Below are 24792 nucleotides of genomic sequence, written 5' to 3' on the forward strand. Positions count from 1 at the left end.
CAGTTGCTTATGAGTTACAAAATTTATACAAACTTAATCATAAATAAGCAGGATATTATTGTGTCATTTTAAATAGTCACATTTATAACCTTTACTCAACATCTCTATAAAACCAGGAGCATTTGATGTGATGGCATGGCCACCATCCTTTCTTTGATGACAATTATATTAGGTTATTATGACCATACCCAAAGGCCAAGTTCAAAATAGTCTGCTTTTGTGTTTCTCCATTTAGTCCTAGAATGCTGCTGCTCTGATTGAACACATGCTTAAGGAATTGGATTTCACTTAGAGAGCATGTTTTATAAAAGCGACATCTTTAAAAACATTAGAATTCCTTCAGTGCAATGAGATACTGTTGGTGAGGGCTAAGAAAATGATGGAGCAACAGATTATGGAATTCCATTTTAGAATTGTAACAAAGCATGGACTGGTGGAACAGAATGTCTGCTGAAGACGTCTGTACTCTTAAATTATTCACCCTCCGAATCTCAATAAGCATCAGGATAGAAGTCACCATTGTTCGTTCTTGATTGCCTTTTACAGACAACATGGGGAAAAGTACATGAATATAAAGAAAAACAGATTTCTTATGGAGGACCCTTCTAATTCCTTAAGCATCAACTAAATATACTTTTCTGCTATATTTAATTAAACTGTTGGATTTAACTTTACATTCTACTGGATTTTAAAAGGTGGTATAGGCAAATGCTAATACAAATTTAAATCCTTCTGATTTATATCAAGGAAATAAAGTTGCTTCTGCTTCCCCTGCAGGAGAACAATTTTCAGAGTTACTGGAGGAAAAAAGGATCACAAATAATGACATCACTTTTCTTGGTATCCGCAGCTGCTGAGGCTCCCTCAGACACATTTAACCTGTTAACCACACTCGGCGATTTAATTCCAATATTCATTTGGTATCATACTCCTGTATTTATATAATCAGGTTATCTGTGGTTTATAGGCTGGTCAAGAAGCAATATCATTAAGTACAATGAAAGACATTAAATTATAAGAAGGACTGGAAAACATCTTTCAATTGGAAGAGAACGCTGGTATCAGAATTTGTATTGAAAATCCTATACCATTTAAGAAAATAGGACCAGAGGGAACATGAACTGCTGTTTTCCTTTACAGTGGATGGATCATTAAATCTGTCTACCTGAATGCTTACAACATTTCCAATGATTCTAATTGCTTATCAAACAGTTCCTTTAACATTGAGCAACACAAAATTCACAATGCTCCCTTCTCCATTACTGCAGAGATTGTTCAAATGTAACTTGCCAACATCCAACATGTTAAAAAGTGTCATCTGTATAGCTGAGGGAAAAAGGCTACTTAGGAATGAAAAGAATGAAATCTTCTCCCTAATGAAGTCAACAAGGCAAGCAATAGATATTTTACTTAGAACCGTCATGTACTTACAGATGACTATATAGATTTTTTTAAATTTAACATTGCTTTCGTCCACTATTTCTGATTTAAATGTGCATATGTTAGTGATGAGACACCCACTGTGACAGATTGTCCTGTCAGTGTGCTACTGCCTCCCCTCTATGAACGATTTTTAGTATTGCCTGAGAAAAAAAACATCATAACATCATTACATCATTTTTCTTGTTCCTTCCTCTACCATAGCTTGCTGCAAAACATTCAGCCTGTTACCATGGTCCATGTTAAACTTGAGGTTTTTATTTGTGTTATGAGTGACATTTGTCTACTTAAAATGATTGAACTGTCTTTTTTGCCTAAGAAGAATATGACTGTGTACATTAAAAAGATATAAGAATAATATGTTTATTTATGAAATGAAGCAGACCATTGAAATGTTTAGTATAATGTAGGGCAGAAATTGCTAAGAAAATTTACATTTCAAATTCTCTAATGAACACTTAAATTATCTGTGCACATGATAAATGATGTTGGTACTTATATAAAAGCTCATGTTATAGTCATGTTGATTTTTGCTTCTCTTTGAATGTGTCATTAACAAGGAAAACATACACTTTGGAGATCATTAGCTTATCTATTATCTTTATTGTATATAGCAAACATTTACACATTTATTCTCTGAATACAGGTGGGTATAGCATCTATACCCAATAGGGTGTGTACATGTATGTGTGAGTGCATGTGTGTGTGTTGGTTGTGTGTGTGTGTGTGTGTGTGTGTGTGTGTGTGTGTACTTAGAGAAGACAACCAGCATACCTGAACATTTCAACATACGAAAAAGCCTATACTGCATCCCCACACCACCAATGATATCATTTTAAAATGCAGTTTTAAAACAAAAACTGCATTTATATGGGTTCAAAATAATTCTTGGAAATGTATCTTTTCCAGTACTTCTCTTAACTATTTTCCTTAGGTGCATTAGGTAGTATTATTCTTTTAATTTTAAGAAAATAAGAGTGTTTTCTCCAGCATTACATAAGCCTGTGCATAGACATGAGAGCAAACACTGCCTCTACTGGGCTGAAACCAATTTCTTCTGGAACCCCACTTGATGTCTCAAAAAATTCTAAAGCCGCTGGAATCATTTGAAACGGGCAGTGTTTAACCAATTTTAATAGAAAAAACATTTTTGCCACATATAGGCAGATATGGCTATAAAGCTTTAACAACGCATTTGAAATTTAACGTGTATTACCCATAAATTGATTATAGTCAGCCATACAGAAAGGAAAAATAGCACTAAATACCCCCCCCAAAACCATGAACTTTTGCTCCTTATTTATTAAAACAACACTGTATCCATGAAAAGCAATAAATTAAGTGAGTATCAACCAAATCATACTAAATGCTGCCGGTCTTTGTTCTATCAGTTGGCTATGCAAAGGTATCGATAATGGTTACATCATCAAATTTTCAACTGCAACTTGTGCACCATTTGTGTTTGTGGCTCAAATCTAGAATCTCTGAACTGGGCTTGACAACCATAAAAACATGAAATAAACGAAATCTAACAAAGACTAGACTAAGGGGTAGTTCACCACACTGCACTGTTCTCATCGCTAATGCCCGAGGATTCATTTAGATACTTATACATGCAAGATTTTCAAATGACAACGATCGTAACAGACATTACAGCAAGTGCGAAGCACAGGAAAAAGGAAGGGAAAAATTCCTTCCAAGACAGAAGGATTCATTAGCCTCTCTGGCAAGTGTCTAAAGCAAACAAGGAAAGAGCAAAATAATCACTTAGTTACAAATAAACCCTTTTAAAAGCACAGTACCTTTTTGTGTCTGCCCTTCTTCCATATTCTCTTCCATGGCTACCTTTCTTCGGGAGAATCTGGCGCCCGGAATTAGTCAAAAGCTCAATTAGATGTTGAAAAAGCGGGTGCTTTTTCCCCCTGGGCAGCTCCAGCAGCAGTGGCTTCAGCAAGTCCTCAGAGCTTAGCTGAGGCTCCCTCGCGCCTCTCGCTTGCTTGGAGACTGGCTGTCAAGTGTAATTTCATTCAAATTACTCTTCCGTGAAGATTATCAATTTTTCGTCTCAAAGCTGCCCATTGTGTGCCACAGCAAGCAGGTACTCAAACAAACAGCCAGATAATTTGGGGAGGGGGGGTGTGGAAAGTGGAATGAATTCTAGGAGCAGGGACACTATGATTCATAAGCCTCGCTTTGCATTTAAAATGGGGGAAAGAAATTGAGGTTTGTGTTGAAATCCCAGCTTTAAATTGGAAGCAGGCTGAACTGTGAACAGATGGAGGGGTGTCCTCCTAACATGAAGCGGACCACCAACCCATAATTCCCCCCTTTGCTACCACAGTGGGAAAGCCCAGATTTTCGTCGTGTCTTTCTGCTGCAGTAGTTTCTTCTCACCCAGTCAGATTCATTACAAAAATGCCCCTTCCTTTTACCTCCTCACGAAGTGTCTAGTTAATTTGATTTAAAGCTGCCAAGGAGGGATGCAATTAGACTATCTCGAGGCTGATCTGTTAAAGGTTATTATTAAGAAAGGACTTTTCAGCTCACATATTTCAGAATCAAAAAGGAATGAAAAACATGGTTTTCAAGCGAATACGTACAAACCTTTTGTTTTAATAAGTATTCTATTTAGTGACATAGGACTTTTACAGGAAAAGCATGAAAATAATCTATTGATGTCTTTGTAAATTATTATTAACTCAGTCCACAGATGCTGCTGATTCCAAGTGGGAATCTTGTGACAGGAAAAATTCTAAGGGTGATTACTGGGGACGGGGTGGGGGCGACAAAAAGAACGAAAGGATTCTAGATAAGGAACAACAGGAGAGTATGTGGTAATGGGAATCTGCACACTGATTTGGAATGCAAATCACAAGGCTGCAGTCTGACAATAAATTAGCAGTCGTGCTCAACCTATTGAATGACAGCACACAAGGAGACTCTCAATACTTCACAAAAGGTACAGGAAGAAAATAAACACTGTCAAGCCTGTGTTGAGCTTTCCTAGAGCATAAAGGAAGACTCTCTTGCCTGCGTTCATCTCGAAATAAACAAACACAGAGAAACGCACACAGAGATGAATACGCTCTTGCCCTTAATGGAAACACATATATCCTCATTATCCATATCATGTATTTCTTGTGTTATAAGAAGACTTTCACACAGGTTTTTTAAAGCACGTCAGCAGCATATTGTACACCACCCTCTCAATTATAAGAGCAATTATTTCAAGGAAAAATGATCGGAAAATGCTCCAGTTCATTTACATAAATGAAGGTCTACCTCTCTCTAATAATCAATTGTTATTTCTATTCTTTTTGTCAAATGAGTTTAATCCAGAGGTAACCATGATTCAAAAATCTCTAGCCCCCTATCTCTGAACATATATAAACACATATCTGCATTCAAAGATTTCGAGACACTTGCTTGTTGAAGGCAGATTGAGAGAGAAGCCATAAGGGAAATCAAAGGAGCCAAATCATAACAGTCTCTCTGTTTCAACCCATCTTGGTTGACATATCCTGGCATACAATCAGAACAGAATGGAAACTCCATCCTTGTTCATCTGCTTTATTCATCTCATGACACAGAAATAACCAGTAAAGCAAATTATTAACATTAGCACCTACACAAATAATAACACTACATTGTATTTTACAGTATTCTGTGATCTTTAAAACATATCCAAGTGCATTACTTAAGGAAAGCAGAAAGAGAATTGTTTTCCCCCTGTATGTTGGAAAATACATCTGCTACTCAAGCATATCCAGGGTCTGAGATAGCAAATGAAGAAGAAACTCTCAGAGCACATATCATCAGCCAATTCTTTGTCTAATACTCTGATTTTTTAGAACTGTTCTACCTTTCTACTCTAATCCATCACAGGTGTCTTCAGTGTGTCCTCAGTTCATACCTATTTTCAACACACATATGGAGAATAAAGAGGAGAGAATTAAAAATAAAGAAATAGAAAATTTTAAAAATATTTGCTGGGCAAGATCAATGGAAAGATGACTACATCTTCATTCTCTTCTGGAAACTGCAAGGAAGCAATACATTTGCATAATCAACTTTTTGTGGGAATGGTTTTCTTTATTAAATAAAAGCCACTCATATTTATTTTTAAAATATATGAAGCATTTTTCTCATGTTGGAGATAATGGAGTCCTTCCAAATTGATAAGAAGAAACACAGAGTTCTCATATCAATAACCTGTAAGTAAGCTAAGACTAATTTGTTAATACAGTCACAAAGCTTTTTCATGTGAGCTATTTTGAAGTCTACACTATTCTGGGTTTTCAGTATGTGCACATTTATCTGGTATTGTTCCCGCCATTCTTCTCTGGAAGCTTTTAATCTACCCAAAGTCAAGTTTTGTACCCATTAAACACAAACTCCCCATTTCTCTTCCCAATTTAACAGCTGGAATTGGTGCTGTTGGTTGATAATTTTAGGAACATTTGCAAAATCTGTTGTCATTTGAAGTAAAAACACTTAAACATCCAAGTATGTGGAAAGTAGTTCATGATGAAACCTTATAGAAGATCAATTTTATGACTTCTAAATATAAAACCTTAGTAACTGCCAGCAATGCTTCCTCTGTATTCCTATTGTGGTGGTTTGAATGAGAATAACATCCATAGACTCATATATTTGAATTCTTGGTCCCCAATTGGTGGAACTCTTTAAGAAAGATTATGATTAGGTGTGGCCTTGTTGGTGGAGGGGTGTCATTGAGTGCATGCTTCGAGGGTTCAAAAGTCCACACCATGTCATGAGCTCTTCCTGCTTCATACTTATAGATCAAGATTTGAGCTCTCAGCTACAGGTCTAGACCATGTCCTGCCTGTGTGCTACCATAGTCCATACTATTGAAGGATTTATTAAGGCAACTCCATGTAGTTAAAAAGGAGGTTTATTTGGGGGGGGTAACTTACAGCTAGTAGAGGGGTTGGTTACAGGATCTGGGAGAGGTGAGATGCAGTCCAGATGGGTTATCTGGAGAATTCCACTCGGCCTACCATCCAGCATCTAGGACCATGAGGAACCAAGAGAGCCAGCACATCCATATCTCGGGTCTTAAGGGCTCCCATCTTGGCCCCACCTCAGGGGCTGGTTATAGGTAGGCATGACAGTTACCAGAAGCCTCACTGAGGGTAGTACTTCCAGATTAAAGCTGGAACAGCTACCCACTACATCTCTTCCTTTTGTCTAAATAAGAAAGTTCTAACATAATACACAACTATATACAATAGGAATGATTATCAAATATTGTCCAGGAGGAATAAGGGATGATGACCTAGACAAGATGGCACTACAACCAACACCAATTACATCAAACAAGAGACACATGCTAAAATCCAGAGAAGTCTGGAACATAGGTAAATGGCATGTTACAAAGATCATTCCAAAAGGTGTCCTATCCTAAAGAACCTAAATCTAATACTTAATATGTTCTAGCAAAGATACAAGAAAATTGTAACTATATCTGTTAGTCTCCAATCCCATCAAAGACCTGAGAAGGAATATAATAATCCCAGAGAAACGGGAGAAGGATGCAAGCAGAAGCCTCACTGTGGGTAGTACTTCCAGGTCAAAGCTGGAACAGCTACCCACTACACCATACTATGATTGCTATGGATATTCTGAAACCATATGCCCCAAATTAAATACTTTCTTTTATAAGTTGCCTTGACCAAGGTTTTTTCACAAAGCAATAGAAAAATAACTAACATACTCATTAAAATCTACAAGATATAATGATTTTGGTACCTCATCAAATATTCTTCATTTACACACCGCTGGGGATGTCTTTCTGTATAAATAAAATGCTGATTGGCCAGTAGCCAGGCAGGAAGTATAGTATAGGTGGGACAAAGAGAGAGGAGAATGATGGAAACAGGAAGGCTGAGTCAGGAGTTGCCAGCTAGACACAGAGGAAGCAAGATAAAAGTACCTGTAAGCCACAAGCCATGTGGCAACTTATAGATGAATAGAAATGGGTTAATTTAAGATGTAAGAGCTAGTCTATAGTTATCCTGAGCTAATGGCTGAGCAATTTTATCTAATATGAGCTTCTGAGTGATTATTTTACAAGTGGGCTGTGGAACTGCGGGGACCCGAGTGGGACTGGAGAAACTCCAGCTACAACACACATTGCATTTCCCTTGACTCTATTTCAGCTCTACTTTTAGTATTTTAAATACATAAATGCACACCTAAAACTCTGATCATTAGTGTTAAAAAAAGATAATTCTTTGAAATATTATCTGAGATTATGATTTGTATTCCTTTTTCTATGTAATCTGGAGGACGCATTACTTACTTAGTCTAAAATCATGATAAGTTCCTCTCATTCTTTTTAACTTTGGGTTAGATATATATCCCTTTAAAATATGCTGTCACCTGAGAAAATATCTACATATTCCTCAATTAAATAATATATTCATCTTTATATTCAACTACATTATCAAAAACAACTATAGATTAAACAGCACCTTAGTTACTCCAAAGCAAATGGAAAAAAACTTAGAAATGTTCATGGTCTCTGAATCAAAGAACAAATAGAACATATGGAAAATAAGATTATAAGAACCAAGTGTAGGGCACAGAAACAAGAGACATAAACAGCTTAGAAAATGCTTTTTGCTTTGAAATCTTTCCAAGCTAGACAGAATATCATCTCATGAATGAAATACTTTGATTGATACTTTTGCCATATTTTGAAAGAGAAATTAAACCCAAATTAACTACTGCTTTAAAGTAGAGGTTGAAAATCAAATTCAATATTTTCTCTTAGAAAGCCAAAACTATCATAAACTATTAATTTTTTAAATGTTTTAGAAATATCAAAGAATAATCATGACAGTCCTCGGGGTTATGTACTTATTTAAAACAATCTATTCATAGAATGATCACAGTTATCCCAAGTCATTTTATAATTACTTTTTATAACCCCTTCATTTTATTCTTAATAATACAAATATTTACTAAGCATTCTTGCTCTCATTTGGACCTGGAGGTAGGTAAAAAATGTCTCTGGCTTGTTATACAAACCTCCTAGTAGTTAAGACAATCCCAGATTACAATGATGTTTGACAAGTGTTACATCCTAAGGACAAACCAAGTGCAGGAGAGAGTACATAAGCCTACTGGAAAAACATCTCATATACTCCTCCCTTTTAATTTTTTAAAGTTTTTTTAAAAAATTAAAATATAATCACATCATTTTCTCCCTGTCTTTTCCTCCATCCAGCCCTTTCCATGCATGCCTCTCTCTCTCTCTCTCTCTCTCTCTCTCTCTCTCTCTCTCTCTCTCTCTCTCTCAAATACACAGTCTCTATTTCTTTAATTGGTGCTTATTTATATTCCTAAATAAAGAACTCCAACGAGCTCAGTCCATACAATGTTGTATGCATAGGATTTCAGTGTAGACCGCTTGGTATTGGATAAACAATTCGGGAACTCTTCAGGGAAGTTTTATGGTCTCCTAAAAGGTTCTGTTTAATGTGACTTGATTAAGGTAGAGAGCTTTCTACCAAAGGAAATCACATTAACACAAAAGGGGTAGGTGGAATAAAAAAAAAGAAAGAAAAAGTAATTCCAGACTTTTTAAACTGAACATGAAAAACCTCAGAAATACACTTCTGACCACATCCAATGTAATACCATAATGCCACGTGGGGAAACCTTCCTTTACTATTCATTAGGCATCATCTCCCAAAGGTTCCCGGGAGGCTTATTCTAAAGAACTCAATTCTGAGATGAATTTTGATTTTAGTTTTTCCAAAAGTAATGAAAGAGATGAATATTTACAAGATATAGACTGTGCTTTAGAAGACTTTACTCTAAAAAGGACACAATTGGAAGCACATTAGTATTTGCCCTTGAGAAATTACCTTTACCAGAAAATATTGTAGAAAAAAATCTATTTAAATAAAAGAAAGTTAATGAAAAATATATACAGCTAAAGTAGTGTAACAGAATAATGAGCCCAGAAATAAAAGGAAAAAAAAGAAATAACCTTTATCATAGGTAGTGTCCTGTTCCTATTTTAATCCTGGTCCCTCAGGCACTTTCAAACCATGATATTGTCTCTCAAATTCATTAATACTGCATTTTCATGGAGTTTGCCACAATCCAGTAATAACAATAGTAAAGCCTATTACAACTGACCATTTGTTTCTTAACGTTTTTAGGATAAGTCCAACATCTTTTTTGGGGAAATGGAATTTACAGAAATCTACATCTCCAGCACACCACTCCCTGCTATAATTCCTTCATTTAATCACATTTTAATTTCTCATATGTTTACTGTTATTTCTTTCTCTAGTATCCTTGGGTCTCCAGCATTGCTCATACCTTACACCTAAGCTGGAATAGTTACAACAAGAAAAGCTTTCCTGACTTAAAGCAAAGATATCCTTTAGTGTCATAGATCATGCTTTTGAAGTAGCTTTTTGTTTTTGTTTTGTTTTTCAAGACAGAGTTTCTCTGTGTAGCTTTGGAACCTGTCCTGGAACTCTTACTCTGTACCCCAGGCTGGCCTCAAACTCACAGAGATTCACCTGCCTCTGCCTCCAGAGGGTTGGGATTAAAGGCATGCGCCACCACCACCCAGTATCATTTTTGAAAGACTGCATTTTACATACATACTTGACACTTGTTTCTGACCTGTAAGCCCCATGATATGTTTTGCACCACCCACTACTCAAGAATATAGTAAGTGTTCATCAATACATAGGCACGGATGAATGAATGATACTGACAAAAGAGTAAGAGAATGAATGCACTTGATGATTTCAAGCACACTTTCTTAAGTTTTTCAGTCTCTGCAAAATAATTTGGAATTAGAACATAACTCACAGCAGTTCTCAGAGAAAGTGTTCCGTTTGCATGTAACAAACACCTTTTCGCTGTGTGCATGACAGAACAATGAAAAGATATTTCACAGACTAAGAAGTAAAACAGAAAGGAAACAGGAAACAGTTGCTTGACATGATTCCTGCACAGCGGAAAAGCTATCATTCCATGAGCACCAATTAAGAGAAAAACAACAATGCAGAGATGGCACTCCAGCCCAAATATGCCCTCTTAAAATAGTCAATATGTCAATATAAATGTATTTGGATAATGAAAGAGTCGACACAAATTCTAAAACTTCTATATAGCTTCTATTGCATTTATTCCCAAAATGTTAGAAAACAATGTCTTCCTTTGGCAATTTCTGCATTCTCTGAAATATAGTAGAAATCTACAGAGGTAAAATCTAACTTTTCTGCAGGGAAATGAATAGAACTGGATATTATCAGGTGAGTTATAAGCATATAAGACAGATATGGCATGTTGTCTTTCACAGGCAGATTCTAGATTGAAAAAAAACAAAATAAATGAATGTGTGCTGTTATGGAGGAAGAACAGTGAATGGTGATGAAAAAGAAAGAGATGGGAAATGAATATAGTGAAAATTTATAATATATATGTATGGTAGTTTGAATGAGAATGGCCCCCATAGGTTCATGTATTTGAATGTCTAGTTACTAGGGAGAGAAACTACTTTAGGAAGGATTAGGAGGTTTTTTTAATACCATTTAATGATTTAATGTAATATTATCAGCTTTATCAAAGTGACAGCAATAAATGGGTTACTTCTAAGCACATGCAATGTTCTAATCATTGGGCTAGAACTAAAAAAATACATTTTGTACAAAACATGAAATTTTTTAAATCACCACCTTTTGCCATGTAAAAAACTGAAGCTTTCAAACTTTTCAACAACTTTTTTGAGGCTATATGAGTGGTGAATGGAATTTAAGCTGAATTTTGGCCTTGCTAACACTAGAATTATATCTTGCAAGAGGATAAATCATTCATTGCTTAAACTACCCCATAATTAGGCATTTTATACAAGCACCTCATTATTTTTGGTAAAGCCTTGATGTTATACTCCTGGCAATAGAACAAGGATACAGCTCATCTGACAAATGAATGAAGTATTTCTTTATTCATTCTAACCATAGTTTAGCTTATCTGACAAATGTATGAAGTGTTGCCTCATTCATTCTAACCATAGTTTAGTTTGTCTGACAAATTCATGAAGTATTTCTTTATTAATTCTAACCATAGTTTAGCTTATCTGACAAATTCATGAAGTATTTCTTTATTCATTCTAACCACAGTTTAGAGGTTTAGAAATCCTGACCTTACATATCCATTGGAAAATGCACATAACAACCCCATATGAGTACATCAATAATAAAATAATCCAAAGAGAAAATGGGGAGATAGGGGAATGGTATAGGAGGAGAAAGAGGCATAGGACAGGAAGAAAAAGGAAGGAGGGGAGGAAAAAGAAGAGAGAGGAGAGGAGAGAGAGGGAGAGAGGAGGGAAGGAGGGAGGGAGGGATGAAGGAGGAAAGGAGGGGAAGGGAGACAGAGAAATCTACATGGAGGGAAGGAGAGGCAGAGGAGAGGGAAAGGAGGGATAAAGAAGCGGGGAGAGAATGAACATTGGACAAAGCCGGAAGCCTGTTCTGCCCTCTACATTACAGAGTAGTGATTTTCGGTCTGTCTTAGGTCTTAGACTAGAATCAGATGGCAGGAGAGAGATCCCACAAAGCTGACCACACTGCATGGTGCAGAAGAAGTGATGAGGGAAATCAGGATTCCAGTCTCTCAGCTTTACCATGAACATTTTTATAGTTTTGCTTATGTCTTAGACAGCTAGTTCTTTTGTGAATGAAAATGTGTGCCGAAGGGTGCTTTTACAGTCCAAATAGAATCGTAGGTAACCTAGAAATTCTTATCTAAAAATAAAACTCTTGACAGATTGGGAACTTTTTTCATCCTTCAACTTGTCCTCTAGGACAATACCTGAACTTCTGACTAAATTAACAGAAAGCGATGGACTTTTCTCAAAGAACAGAGTGAATAAAAAATCCTTTCTTGTATGATAAGTGCATTTTTAAATATAATTTTAAATGTATTCATGTATCACAATTTTTCCATATATATGTATATATGAATGCATATATGTGTATATATAAAGCCTCCATTTCATGTTGTTTTAATAAAATATGTAAGATTGACAATAAAGAAAAATGTTTATTGTGTTCACAATTTTTAAACTCCAAGCTCTGGAAAGCCACCTCTGAGGAGAGGTCTGTGCCTCCACACAGCCGTGCAAATTCCATTGCATGATGGGAACAGATATGAAGCCTCCAGGAGCAAGTGCAGAAAGACCAAAACATAGACTCACTTTACAACAACCTCCTTTGTTAGGTAATTCAGTCCTTCAAATCTAACCCACTTCCAAAATGCATAATCACTTTTAAGGATTGTTTCATCAGGACCTAATTATTTTTCTTTAAGTTCTACCTCTCAAGTTTGAACAATAACAACAACAACAACAACATACACACACACACACACACACACACACACACACACACACACACACACAAACACACACACACACAGAGCCAAGTACAGTGTGGACTAAGCCTTGAATGCATGGACTTTTGAGTGAAGCAAACCATATCCAAACTATTCCAATGTCTGAATATATTTGCAGGGAGGGTCGTTATTTTTCAGCAAGAAGCCTTCCATTGTGATCTGTTCTACACTAAGTAGAGAACACAAGTGCCCAAGTCCTCAATGTACTAGAAACAACTAGAAAACATTCTCTATGTTTTCCAAAGAACGTTTTATTGGTGATGCAATATATAGTCTATTTAGATAGTCATTTGATAAACCATAACTTCATGAGGATCAAAGCACTAAAAAATTCAAAGACTACACATACTTCTGCTATGAAAAGTTTCTTTGCTCTTGGTGCGCTATTAGTTTCAAATGAACCCTGCAGAACACCACTTGACGCCACCCTGGTTTTGAAACAATTGCACAATCCATCAGCTTGCAACAGCTCTTTATAGCTTTCAGCAGCATGCTCAAGTCACCAATAAACTTCCCACTACAGTTGTCCTAGATAAAATGCAAAGCTGTTTTTAGCATTTAATATTGCAAATATTAAGGAAGACATGATTTATTCCCCCCTCCATTCTGTATCCTGAATTTCAATATCATCTGTCTACAGCTCTTATGTGGCAGGCATCACACACTTTTTTCAATATTTAATGCTTTAATGTGCATGATATTCATTTCCCTTGCCTATCATTGAGAGCAGAAACCATGAGATGTAATTGTCTCTCCCTCGCAGCTCATGAAGTGAGGAAGAACTTATCATGAGATCTTTAGTTTTAAGGGTAGCTGTGATTATTTACTAACAACTATGTATTTATGTAGTTCCCACGTGACCATGCTAGACACATATTATGTTTCATTAATTTTATTTACAAAACTGAAAGCCTAAGTCTCTCTTCTAAGTGAAAACCTGAAGTTCAGAAAAGGAAATGATCTTCTAAGTTCCATAATAGCAGGCATTTTAATATACATTAGAAGTCTTTTATCTTCTATGCTTCAGCAATGACTTAGTAACTGAAACTTAATAAAAAGTTAATTAATCAATTTGCAAATATGTGATGTAAGTAAATATTTAAATGATATTTTTATTTAACAACCTAAAACATTTAAAGGTGATGAATGGGAAACTAATGTAAATCACTAAGTATCTATGAGGTGTTATTTCTTTTGTATAGCTCTCAAAGATTCTTCAATATATATTTAGAAATATGTGTATACATATATATTTATATCTGGTAAATTTAAATTTTGTAAAATCATTTTCTTAAAGAATGAATGAGTGTTAGCTCATAGAATTTTGTACATAATGATATTGTATTCCATAAACTGCAGAATTTTATCATTGAAAGGATCTTGGATTAGATCCAAAATATTAAACAGAACTGGTAATTATTTATTTAAAAGGAAATATAAGGTATCCAAGGTAATTCTGCATGTGCATCTTATTTTAGAATTGATTTATCAGTCATGCATTGAGTGCTTATCATTTTTCAGAGGTAATCTATTTTCTGGGACAAGTCGCTGGAAGTACGTGCTATCAGTAATATAACTGCTTTTCAGATTTTATAACATAAAATAGGAATGGGAAAGAATGTCAATATGGGGCTCTGCTATGTGAGATGATAAAAATAGATCAGAAAGATACATTAAAGATAATTTGGTGTACTAAGAGAGTTTTCTTAGCTTTTGCCATCAATACATGTGCTCTTTAACATATCCATAGTCTGGGATGCCTTGCTCAGCCTTGATGCAGAGGGTAGGGGCTTGGCCTTGCCTCAGCTGAATGTACCAGGCTTTGCTGACTCCCCATGGGAGCCTTTACTCTTTTGGAGGAGTGGGTGAAGGGAGAGAAGGCTGGGAAGGGAGCAGGAGGAGGGATGAGGGTGATCTTTGGTTGGTATGTAAAATGAATAAAAAAATTCTTAAATAAATAAAAAATAAAAAACATCTGTAGTCATAATATATGTCTATAAATCTCTACTTTGAAATATTCATCAATTAAATTGTATTTGATTGAATGATATATTAAGGACAGAAGACAGAGATTTAAGCAGTTAACAGTGGTTATAAATTTATTTTCTGTTGAGACAAATTCTTTGTAACTATTTTTATATGATGTAATATGGTATTTTCAATTTCAATGTTTTCAAGCCAATATGGAAAATAGGAAACTTTCTAACCATTAAAGGAAAAATTCAACAGAAGATATTACAATACTAAACATATGTCCACCAAACACATGAGCATCTACTTTTCTTCTTTTTTAGACATTATTCACTGTGTAGTCAATTATAATCTATTTAATTTTTATTTAAAAATTTTTATACAATATATTTTGACCATATTATCTCCCCACAATTCTTTCAAAATCTTCCCCAACTCCCTGCCTGTCAAATTTCATGTTTTTTTTTCTATTTGTCAACAGCACCCCCAAAAAGTGAAAATTAAAACAAACAATAACAACAACAAAGAACAATGAGAAAAAAGAGAACAAAACAAAACAAAAGCACATAGAACCACATGGAACCTGTTTTCTATTGGCCAGCATGGTTAACACACCCAGCGATGCTCCATTTGAGAAGATAGATTTTCCCTGTTACAGCAGGTATCAAATAAATAGTTTTTTTGGTTAAGGGTAGGACTTTCTGTCAGTTTTCTCTTTTCAGTGTTGAAAGTTTGCCTGGCTTGAACCCAGGCATGCTGTCATAGTCTTTGTGGGTTCATATGTATGTCAGTCCTATTGTGTCTGTAAGACTGATTCATTGGAGTCATTCACCACCTCTGGCTCTTACAATCTTTCCTCTTCTGCATAGATTCGTGAACCTTGAGGGAGGGATTTGATAAAGATGTCCCACTTAGTCCTGAGAATAGCACTTAATTTCATAAAAGAAACACTATTGGACTTAAAAACACAGATCAACTCATAACACAATGACAGTGACTATTTCAATACCTCCCTACCATCAATACATGTAATCTGGAAAAAATTAGAGAAACTCTAAGTTAAATGGAACCATAAATCAAATAAACCTAACAGACACTTACAGAACTTTTCCTGCAAACATTAAGAATACATGTTCTTCTCAGCAGCCCATGTGACTTTCTCCAAAAAGGATCATCTGACCATTATAAAATAAAACTGGATATTAACAGTATTATGATTGAAAGTACACAAGTTCATGAAAGTCAAGCACACCATTAAATTGAAGAAACAAATCAAGAAAGAAATTAAGAATCGCAAGAATTGAATGAAATTAAAAATATAAGACATCAAAATATATGGGAAGCAATGAAGGCAGTCATAAGAGGAAAGTTTACAGCACTGTGTAACTATGTCTTAATTAGGGTTTCTATTGCTGTGAAGAGACACCATGGCCATAGCAACTCTTATAAAGGAAAACATTTAATTGGGACTGGCTTTTAGTTTCAGAGGCTTAGTCCATTATCATCAGGGTAGGATATTGCAGTGTGCAAGTAGACATGGTGCTAGAGAGGTAGCCAAGAGCTCTTTATCTTGATCTGCAGGCAGCAGAAGCAACTGCGTGTCACAATGAGCCTAGCTTGAGCAAGGGAAAACTCAAAGCCCACCCGCAGTGACATATTTTCTCCAACAAGGCCATACCTCCTAATAATTCCACTCCCTATGGGGGCCAATTTCTGTCAAACTACCACAACGTATATAAAAACAATGTAAGAGATATCAAATTAATAATAGTACGAACTTGAATGACCTAGAAAAATAGAGCAATCAATACTCTCCCAAATCTAGATGGGAAGAAATAATCAAAATTATCGCTGAAATGGAGGTAATACAAACAAAAAAATTAAAATAATCAATGACCCCAATAGTTAGTAATTTGAACAGATTGAGAAGATTGATAGTTCTTCCACATGTAGAAGAATGAAACTTGATCCTTATCTGTAACCCTACACAGAACTCAACTGGGCCAAGGACCTCAACATAAAATTTGATGTTCTTAATCTGATACAAGAGGAAGTAGGGACCATACTTGAACTCATTAATCTTGGAAAGAGTTTTCTGAAAATAGAGATCACACTTCAACTTACTGGTGCAGAAAGGATTTTCTGAACAAGATCCCAATACTGAAGGCACTAAGACCAACAATTAATAAATGGGATCTCATGAAATTTAGAAATTTCTGTAGAGCAGATGTCATAAATTAAATGAAGAGGAATTCTACAGAATGAGAAAATATATTTACTAGTTATACTTTGGCCAGAGGGTTAGTATCTAGAATATATAAAAAACTTAAAAATTAAACATAAAGCTAGGAAATGACCTGTGTTTGAAATTGGAGCACGGAACTAAACAGTTTCCAAATAATGAAATACAAGTAAATGGCTGAAATTTTTTTTAATGTTCCACATACTTAGCTATGAGTGAAATATAAATTAAAACTACGTTAAGATTTCATCTCATCCCAGTCACAATGACTGAGATCTAAAAATCCCAACAATAGAAAATGCTGACATGGAGGTAAAGAAAGATAAACACTTATTTACTGCCTTTTGGATTGCAAACTGATGAAGCCATAGTAGACATCAGTGTGGCGCTTCCTCAGCAAGCTGAAAATAAATCTACCCAATGTGTCACCTACATCACCCTTGAGTACATACACATTCAAAAGATATCTGCCCATTCTTGCTTATCACTGCCCTATTCATAACAACCAGGAAAAGGAAGCAGCCTGGATACATAACGACTGATGGATGGCTAATGAAACAATTGTGGAAATAATGGAATATTCCTCAGCTATTAAGAAAAATGAGATTTTTCAGGTAAATGGAAAGAGCTGGAAGGCATCACCAGAATTGAACTAACATAGGCCAAGAGAAACAAACATTAGGTTTTCTCTAATTTGTGAATCTTAGCTTTGAACCTTTAGTTATACTTGTTTCATTTTGAATATGCAACGAGGTCAAGAAATTACTAAGAGGTCATAGAGAGAGGTTTTCAAAGGAAGGGAGATAGGAAGCAATGCTACAAAGGGTTAAAATGGAATTGTGGAACAGGAAGGAATAAATTGGAGTAGTAGAAAAAATGGGATAAATAACACTAAAGACTTTTTAAGAAGTCATATGGAAACTTAACTGTAGAAGCTTCCTAAAACCATTTATACACATATATTAAAAAATTTAAATGTAGTTATTGTACAGTGAGGTAACAATACTCTTACTAAAAACCAGAGGATAACAAAAAAACCAGTGTTGGAAATGAATAGTTTACTTCTTTTGTAGTTGTTGGCCAGTGATGCCCCATAGACCTCGAACATGACAAGCTATTGATAATGCTCTTGGTGACCCTCCAGAACTTCACAATTAACCCCTATTGCTGAAGAAGATAACACATATGTGAATCATAGAACATTGAGAAATCAAGCTGGTACAGGCCTGGAAGCTTCATCCCTATATGGCTGATTTTCATAGTTTTGGAATATGCTATGCATGCTTTTCAATGAGAGGAGAAAAGTAGGTATCAGTCTTAGTTAGGCCTGAACACTTAGAGAAACATTAATGACTGGAATGACAAGACATGCCACTAATGCAGTGCTGGCACAGGCATCATGGGAGAAACACACTAATTTCTAATTAGATTTATCGCCCTATCTACAGGATGAAACACATAGCTAGCTATGGTTAGACAAGTCATAAGCTCTAGTAGAGAATTATTATTTTCTAATGTGACAAGAGCTTCCAAGTTCATAAAAGAATCATTACTACAGATTGAATCACATATTGACCCTTACACACTGATAGTAGTGGACTTCAATATCCCATGCTTCCGAACAGACAGATCTTCCAAACAAAATTTAAACAGGAAAATACCAGAGATAACTGACATAAGCCGAATGGATTAACAGAAATTTACAGAACACTTCACCCAAACACAGAAGAATATACCTCATTAGCACCTCATGGAACTTTCTCCAAAATTGACCAAATAATAGAACAAGTCACAACAGACACAAAAAAATTGGAACAACACCCTGGATCCTATGTGACCCCAGTGGATTAAAGCTGGATACTAACAACAACAGCAACAAAATAACAGGAAGCTTATAAACTTGTGGAAACTGAACAACTCATCACTGAAAGAGAAGTTGATTAAAACAGATATTAAGAAAGATCTTAAAGACTTTTGAGAATTGAAGGAAAATGAATACACAATATCCCCAAACATATGTGACACAGTGAAGACTGTTCTTAGAGACAAGTTCATAACACTAAGTACCTACATAAAAAATGTGATGTTATCTCATATTAGTAACTTAGCAGCACACCTGAAAGGTCTAGAACAAAAAGGACTCATATCCAAAAGGAATTGATGAGAAGAATTAATCAAACTCAGAGGGAGAATCAATAAAACAGAAACAAACAAACAAAACCAATATAAAGAATTAGTGAAACAAAGAATTGGTTCTCTGAGAAATCGATAAGATTGACAAACCCTTATCCAAATTAACTAAAAAGGCAGAAAGAGAATATACAAAATAACAAAAAATAAAAATTAAGTTTAATAGATATTGAAGAAATTCAGACAATCATAAGGACATACTTGAAAAACTTACACTCTACCAAATTGAAAATCTAAGAGAAATGGATAATTTTCTTGACACATATCATATACCAAAGCTAAATACATATAAGATAAGCAATTTAAAACAGATCTATAAACCCTAGTGCAGTGGTACTCAACCTGTGGGCTGCAAATCCTCTGGCAAACCTCTATCTCCAAAAAACATTTACATTACAATTTATAACAATATCAAAAATACAATTATGACATAGCAACAAAAATAATTTTATGATTGGGGGTCACCACAACTTAAGGAGCAATAATAAAGTATCAGAGCATTAGGAAGGTTGAGAACCACTGCCCTAGTGATTAAAAGTCTTCCAAGTAAAAGAAAGAAACAAACAAAAAACAAAACAAAAAAGAGCCAAGGGCTTTAGTGTAGAATTCTACCAGATTTTCAAGAAAGAATTGACATCAATACTCCTCAAGTTATTCCACAATATAGAATCAGAAGGAACATTGTCAAGTTCATTTCACAAAGTGACAATTACCCTGCCACCCAAACCACACAAGAAACCAATAAAGAAAATTACAGACCAAATCTCCTTTATGAACATAGATGCAAAATACTCAATAAAATACTTGCAGACCAAATCCAAGAATATATAAAAAAGACCATCCACCATAATCAAGTAGGCTTCATCCCAAAGATGCAGGGATGGTTCAATATATGTAAATCGATAAATGTAATCCACCAATAAGCAGATACATTGAATCTGATAGAAGAGAAAGTGGAAAATTGCCTTGAATTCCTTGGCACAGCAAAAGACTTTTCAGAACAGAACACTGTTAGCACAGGCACTAAGAACAACAACTAATAAATGGACCTCATGAAACTGAAACTTCTGCATGGAAAAGGATGTCATCATTCATACAAAGTGGCAGCCTACAGAAGGGAAAAAGATTTTTACCCACTATACATCTGATATCAGGCTAATATCCAAATTTTATTAAGAACTAAAAAAAAAGATGTCAAGAAAACAACACAATTAAAAAATGGAATATATATTTAAGGAGAATTCTCAAAAGAGAACGCTCAAATGGCCAAGGAACATCCTTAGCTATCAGGGAAGTAGAAATCAAAACCACTCTGAGATTTCATCTTACACCCAGTAAAATGGCTAAGATCAATAAAAGAAGTGACGGCTCATGCAGGTGAGGATGTGGAGTAAGAGGAACACTCCTCCATTGCTGGGGGGATTGCAAACTTGGACAGCCACTATGGAAATCAGTGTGGCTGTTCTATCAGAAGATGGAAACAGATCTACCTCAAGATATAGCCATACCACTCAGTCATATAACCAAAGGATACTTCATGCTACCACAGAGAAACTTGCTCAGCCATGCTCACTGATGCTTCATTCATAATAGCCAGAAATTGGAAAAGACCCAAATGCCCCACAAGAATGGATAAAGAATATTTACAACAACAAAGTATTACTCAGCCTCAAACAACCCAGGCTCTTACCAGGGCTATGGGTGGCTCTCCATAAGCTGACAGCAAGGCCGTAGCATTGCTGAAGATAACACCCACACAACTCAGTGAACATGGAGAAGTCAAGCTTCTGCCTACATAGAACCTTCACCCCTACATTCTTGGGTCTCTGGTATAGGAATGTACTGGGCAGACTACTGAAAAAGAATGTAAATGCCAACCCAGCCACAAACCCCTTGATATGTCATCCTGTCCTGCCTGCAAGACACGCTAGGGAAATGGTGGCATAAAACTTGTGGAAGTAACCAACCAACATCTGATTTGACTTAAGGGCCACTTCACAAGATGGAACCTGTGCCTGACACTTTTTGGGTGACCAAAAACCTGAGACTAGATAGCTGAGGGACCTATGATAAAACCAAATATTACTGTTCTAAAAAAAAAATTTTTAAGGATAAAATGACTCTGAATAACATTCTGCTGTACTCATACATCAGTGCTTTGCTCAGCCATCATCAGAGAAGCTTCTTCATGAGGCAGATGGGAACAAATATAGGAACCCACAAGCAAGCATTATGCAAAATTAGAGACTTTGGAACACTCATCCTTCAACGGGTCTCTATTACATCCCTGCCATCAGAGCTGAGGAAGTCCTAAAGACAAGACAGAAAGAGTTTAAGAGCCAGAAGGAATGGAGGACACCAAGAAAACAAGGCCCTCCAAATTAACATGAGCAAAGCACACATGAACTCACAGAGGCTGAGGCAGCATGCACAGAGCATGCACAGGTCTGCACCAGGTCCTCTGCATATATATTATCGCTTCAAGTTAGTGTTATTATTAGATTTCTGAGTGTGTGAGTGAGTGGGTCTCTGGTGCCTCTTCTTGGGCTCTTTTCTTTGTGTTTGTCTTGATGTTTTGGTTTTGCTTTATCTTATTGTATTCTATTTTATTATTATCTCTTACGGAGGCTGTTTGTTCCTAATGAGAGACAGAATGGAAATGGTCAGGATGTGAGGGGAAGTGGAGAGGAGCTGGGAGCAGTTGAGGGAGAGGAAACTGTAATCAGGATACTTTATGTGAGAAAAAAAATTCCATTTTCGACAAAAGGGGAAAAAAGAGATAATCCAAGTCAATAAAATTGACATGAAAAGATAGACATTCCAAGAGATACAAAGGAAATTCAGGGAGTCATAATGGCATAGTTTAAAAATCTTCCTCTACCAAACTAAAAATCTAAAAGAAATGGATCAATTTCTAGATTTATAGGGCTTAACAAAGTTAAATCAAGATGAATAACTATTTGTACAGGCCCATAGCATCCACTGAGACAGAAACGGCAATTAAAAATCCCTCTAGTACAAGCCCAGGGCCAGATGGGTGAGCACAGATCTTCAAGGAGGAACCAACACCTCAAGCTATTGTGAAAAACAGAAAAAGTAAGAACATTTTCCAATTTCTATCAAGATTCTAAAAGTTTTAATTAAAGAAAAAGCATGGCTTATTGTACCTGTCTTCAAAATTTATAGCCAACAAGCTACATCCTGAGGCTTGGAGGACCCAATAATAGAGGGTATTAGTTAATATAGAAATTCATCTCTAACTCCCATGGGGGGTTATGTGTGCATGGAAGCATATCCTTACATAAGAATACTATGATAAAGATTTTGATGCAGGACTGTGTGATTTCAAAGTATCCACACTTTCCATCATAAACTGTTATGTTCTAAGTATATCTATCTGGTGACTGTTCCTCAGTTAGGAATTAGTAATAGAGTAGTTAAAACATTATGTTGACTTTTGATTGTCCCTAAAACAAAGGTGAGTAAAAAGACAGAAAATGAATAGTAAAAGGTGATAATGACTAGCCATCTATGTGCAATTTAAAGAGAAGGCAAGCAAAACATATACCTTGTCAAGTGAGTTCAGAATACTTCTTGTATGTCCCCCTCCCCAAATAAGAAGAACTAACCCAAGCAAGTCTCTCATGGCTCAATAGACAGTGTTCCCTGAGTTTCTTACTAATAAATGTGTCTTACAATAGGCATGCCCATATGTACAATTCAGGAAGTACAGGAATAGGGAGACCTCACTAGACTTAATTCTAATACTGATTTTTATTATTAAAAGCAACCATTTAAAGTACTCTGTTATACAAGAATGTGTATTACTAGCTCTTTATATAACTGTAATGAAGGAAGTTTTTTCTCTCCTTCCTTAAAAAAATGAGCATATTGATGTGTGTCCTACTAGCTTTCTAAGACATTCATACAAAATGCTGTGTACTCTCCTAAGATTTTATATATGATATCTTATGCTTGATGTGGTAGATATCATTTTACAAAAAGTGAAGGAAATGAGGTTTTAAAAAATAAATTTTCCAGACAACAGAAGAGACAAAGTATCATGACTATATATATATATATATATATATATATATATATATATATATATATATAACATGATGCAAAATTGCTGTTAAATATGAAATACATTATGTGCATAAAAATACAACTATAATAGTTCACTGGATTTAATTCATAATAATACAAAATCATTTCACTAAGGACTGTCTCATGACTATCACAGTTCTTAGTATTTTTAGCAACAGTAAGTCTATATGGTGGTATCATCCTCCTCTTACAGATGTGAAAACAGATGGGCAAAAATGGCAGTGCTTGCGTGAAAATTCAGGCAGTCTGGCTCATAAGCCTGTGCTATGGCTATAACCCTAACATCCTGTGAAGTAAAATGATTGCAAATACATTGATGATATCAACAGGCTTAGGGAACCATTGGCAGTTGATTTTCCTCACCTAGGAGACTTTTAGCCATTCTCTACACTCTGTCAGGTTAGCTGATAGGAACTCAGGTACAGCAGAGTTCAAATGATAGCTTTGCAAGCCAACCCACTGCATTCTCCATAACCTCTTTACCTTCCTGTCTCTTGTTTGTAAAGAGAAAGACCGAAGCTATTCAAAGGTGATTTGGTGGGGATCAAGTGTGCTCACACAGGTGTTGGCATGGCCTTGGGTAGCATTTAATGGCTCAGTCTTCCTTTTTCGGGCCTCAAAGGTGTTGTCACTTCCAATGATTTACACTCCCTTAAGTTATTTAGGGAAAGATAAGAGAAACCTCAAAAAATGAAAGGCTAGTATTTAAAGCAATTTATATTTTCCTGGCTCATCAAGAAATTTACTTTTGTAAAAGTAATGACATCTTATCTATGAATACGACTTTTTTTTCCTCCCTAAACCAGTCTATATTTATTTTCTCAACAGCCAGTATATTTGACGTGAAAGACTGGTAGAGGGCTCTAGTTTAGCAATTCCTGGTTCAACCTTTCATGTCATAAGTTGCCCTAAACAAATTTGGTCACAAATAGAAATGTCTATTATTAGACACTATAAGAAGGATGCTACGTAAGTCTGCTAATAAATCACATTGAAATATATGTATATGTTATCCATGTTTTAAGAAGTTTCCAAGGTGTAGTGGGGAAACATTGGGACATATTTTTGGAAACTTTTGTGACCTTACTTTAAAACTTTATTTAAAAAAAAACTAAGCAGATAACAATCATATTTTGTTGTGTTGAGACAAGATAATTATTATTCTTTGAAAACTATTTTGCTACTTATAAATAAAACAAAACACGTTTTAGAAGAAGGGTTTTCTTATAAATTTTTGATAACCCAAGATGAGTTTTTAATTAGAGTCAACAAAATTCTTCTTTCCTACCAAATTTATTACCTATTTGTTTCAGTTACATTTCTAAACCCTAAATCCGGCAATGAGTTTTAGAATTCCCAAGTAAAACAATAGTTCAAAACAGTTA

The 24792-nt window shown here is 35.5% G+C and overlaps 1 protein-coding gene across 3 annotated transcripts in view; it reads right to left on the reverse strand.

Moving 5' to 3' along the window:
• Gpm6a (glycoprotein M6A) overlaps window positions 1–24792 on the reverse strand; it is a 263962-nt gene that overhangs the window by 107159 nt on the left and 132011 nt on the right. The window contains exon 2 of one of the 3 annotated variants that reach the window (XM_076553318.1): window positions 3243–3448. The exons of 1 other annotated variant lie outside the window; for it this stretch is intronic. In XM_076553318.1, the coding sequence (XP_076409433.1) occupies window positions 3243–3279 (37 nt within the window). In that variant the 5' untranslated portion in view covers window positions 3280–3448. Of the gene's footprint in view, window positions 1–3242; window positions 3890–24792 lie in introns of those variants that run through there. One more of the 3 variants, XM_006970918.4, reaches the window with a different exon arrangement.

This window comes from Peromyscus maniculatus, chromosome 17, assembly GCF_049852395.1.
Source record: "Peromyscus maniculatus bairdii isolate BWxNUB_F1_BW_parent chromosome 17, HU_Pman_BW_mat_3.1, whole genome shotgun sequence".
In the NCBI taxonomy this organism is placed as follows: Eukaryota; Metazoa; Chordata; class Mammalia; order Rodentia; family Cricetidae; genus Peromyscus; species Peromyscus maniculatus.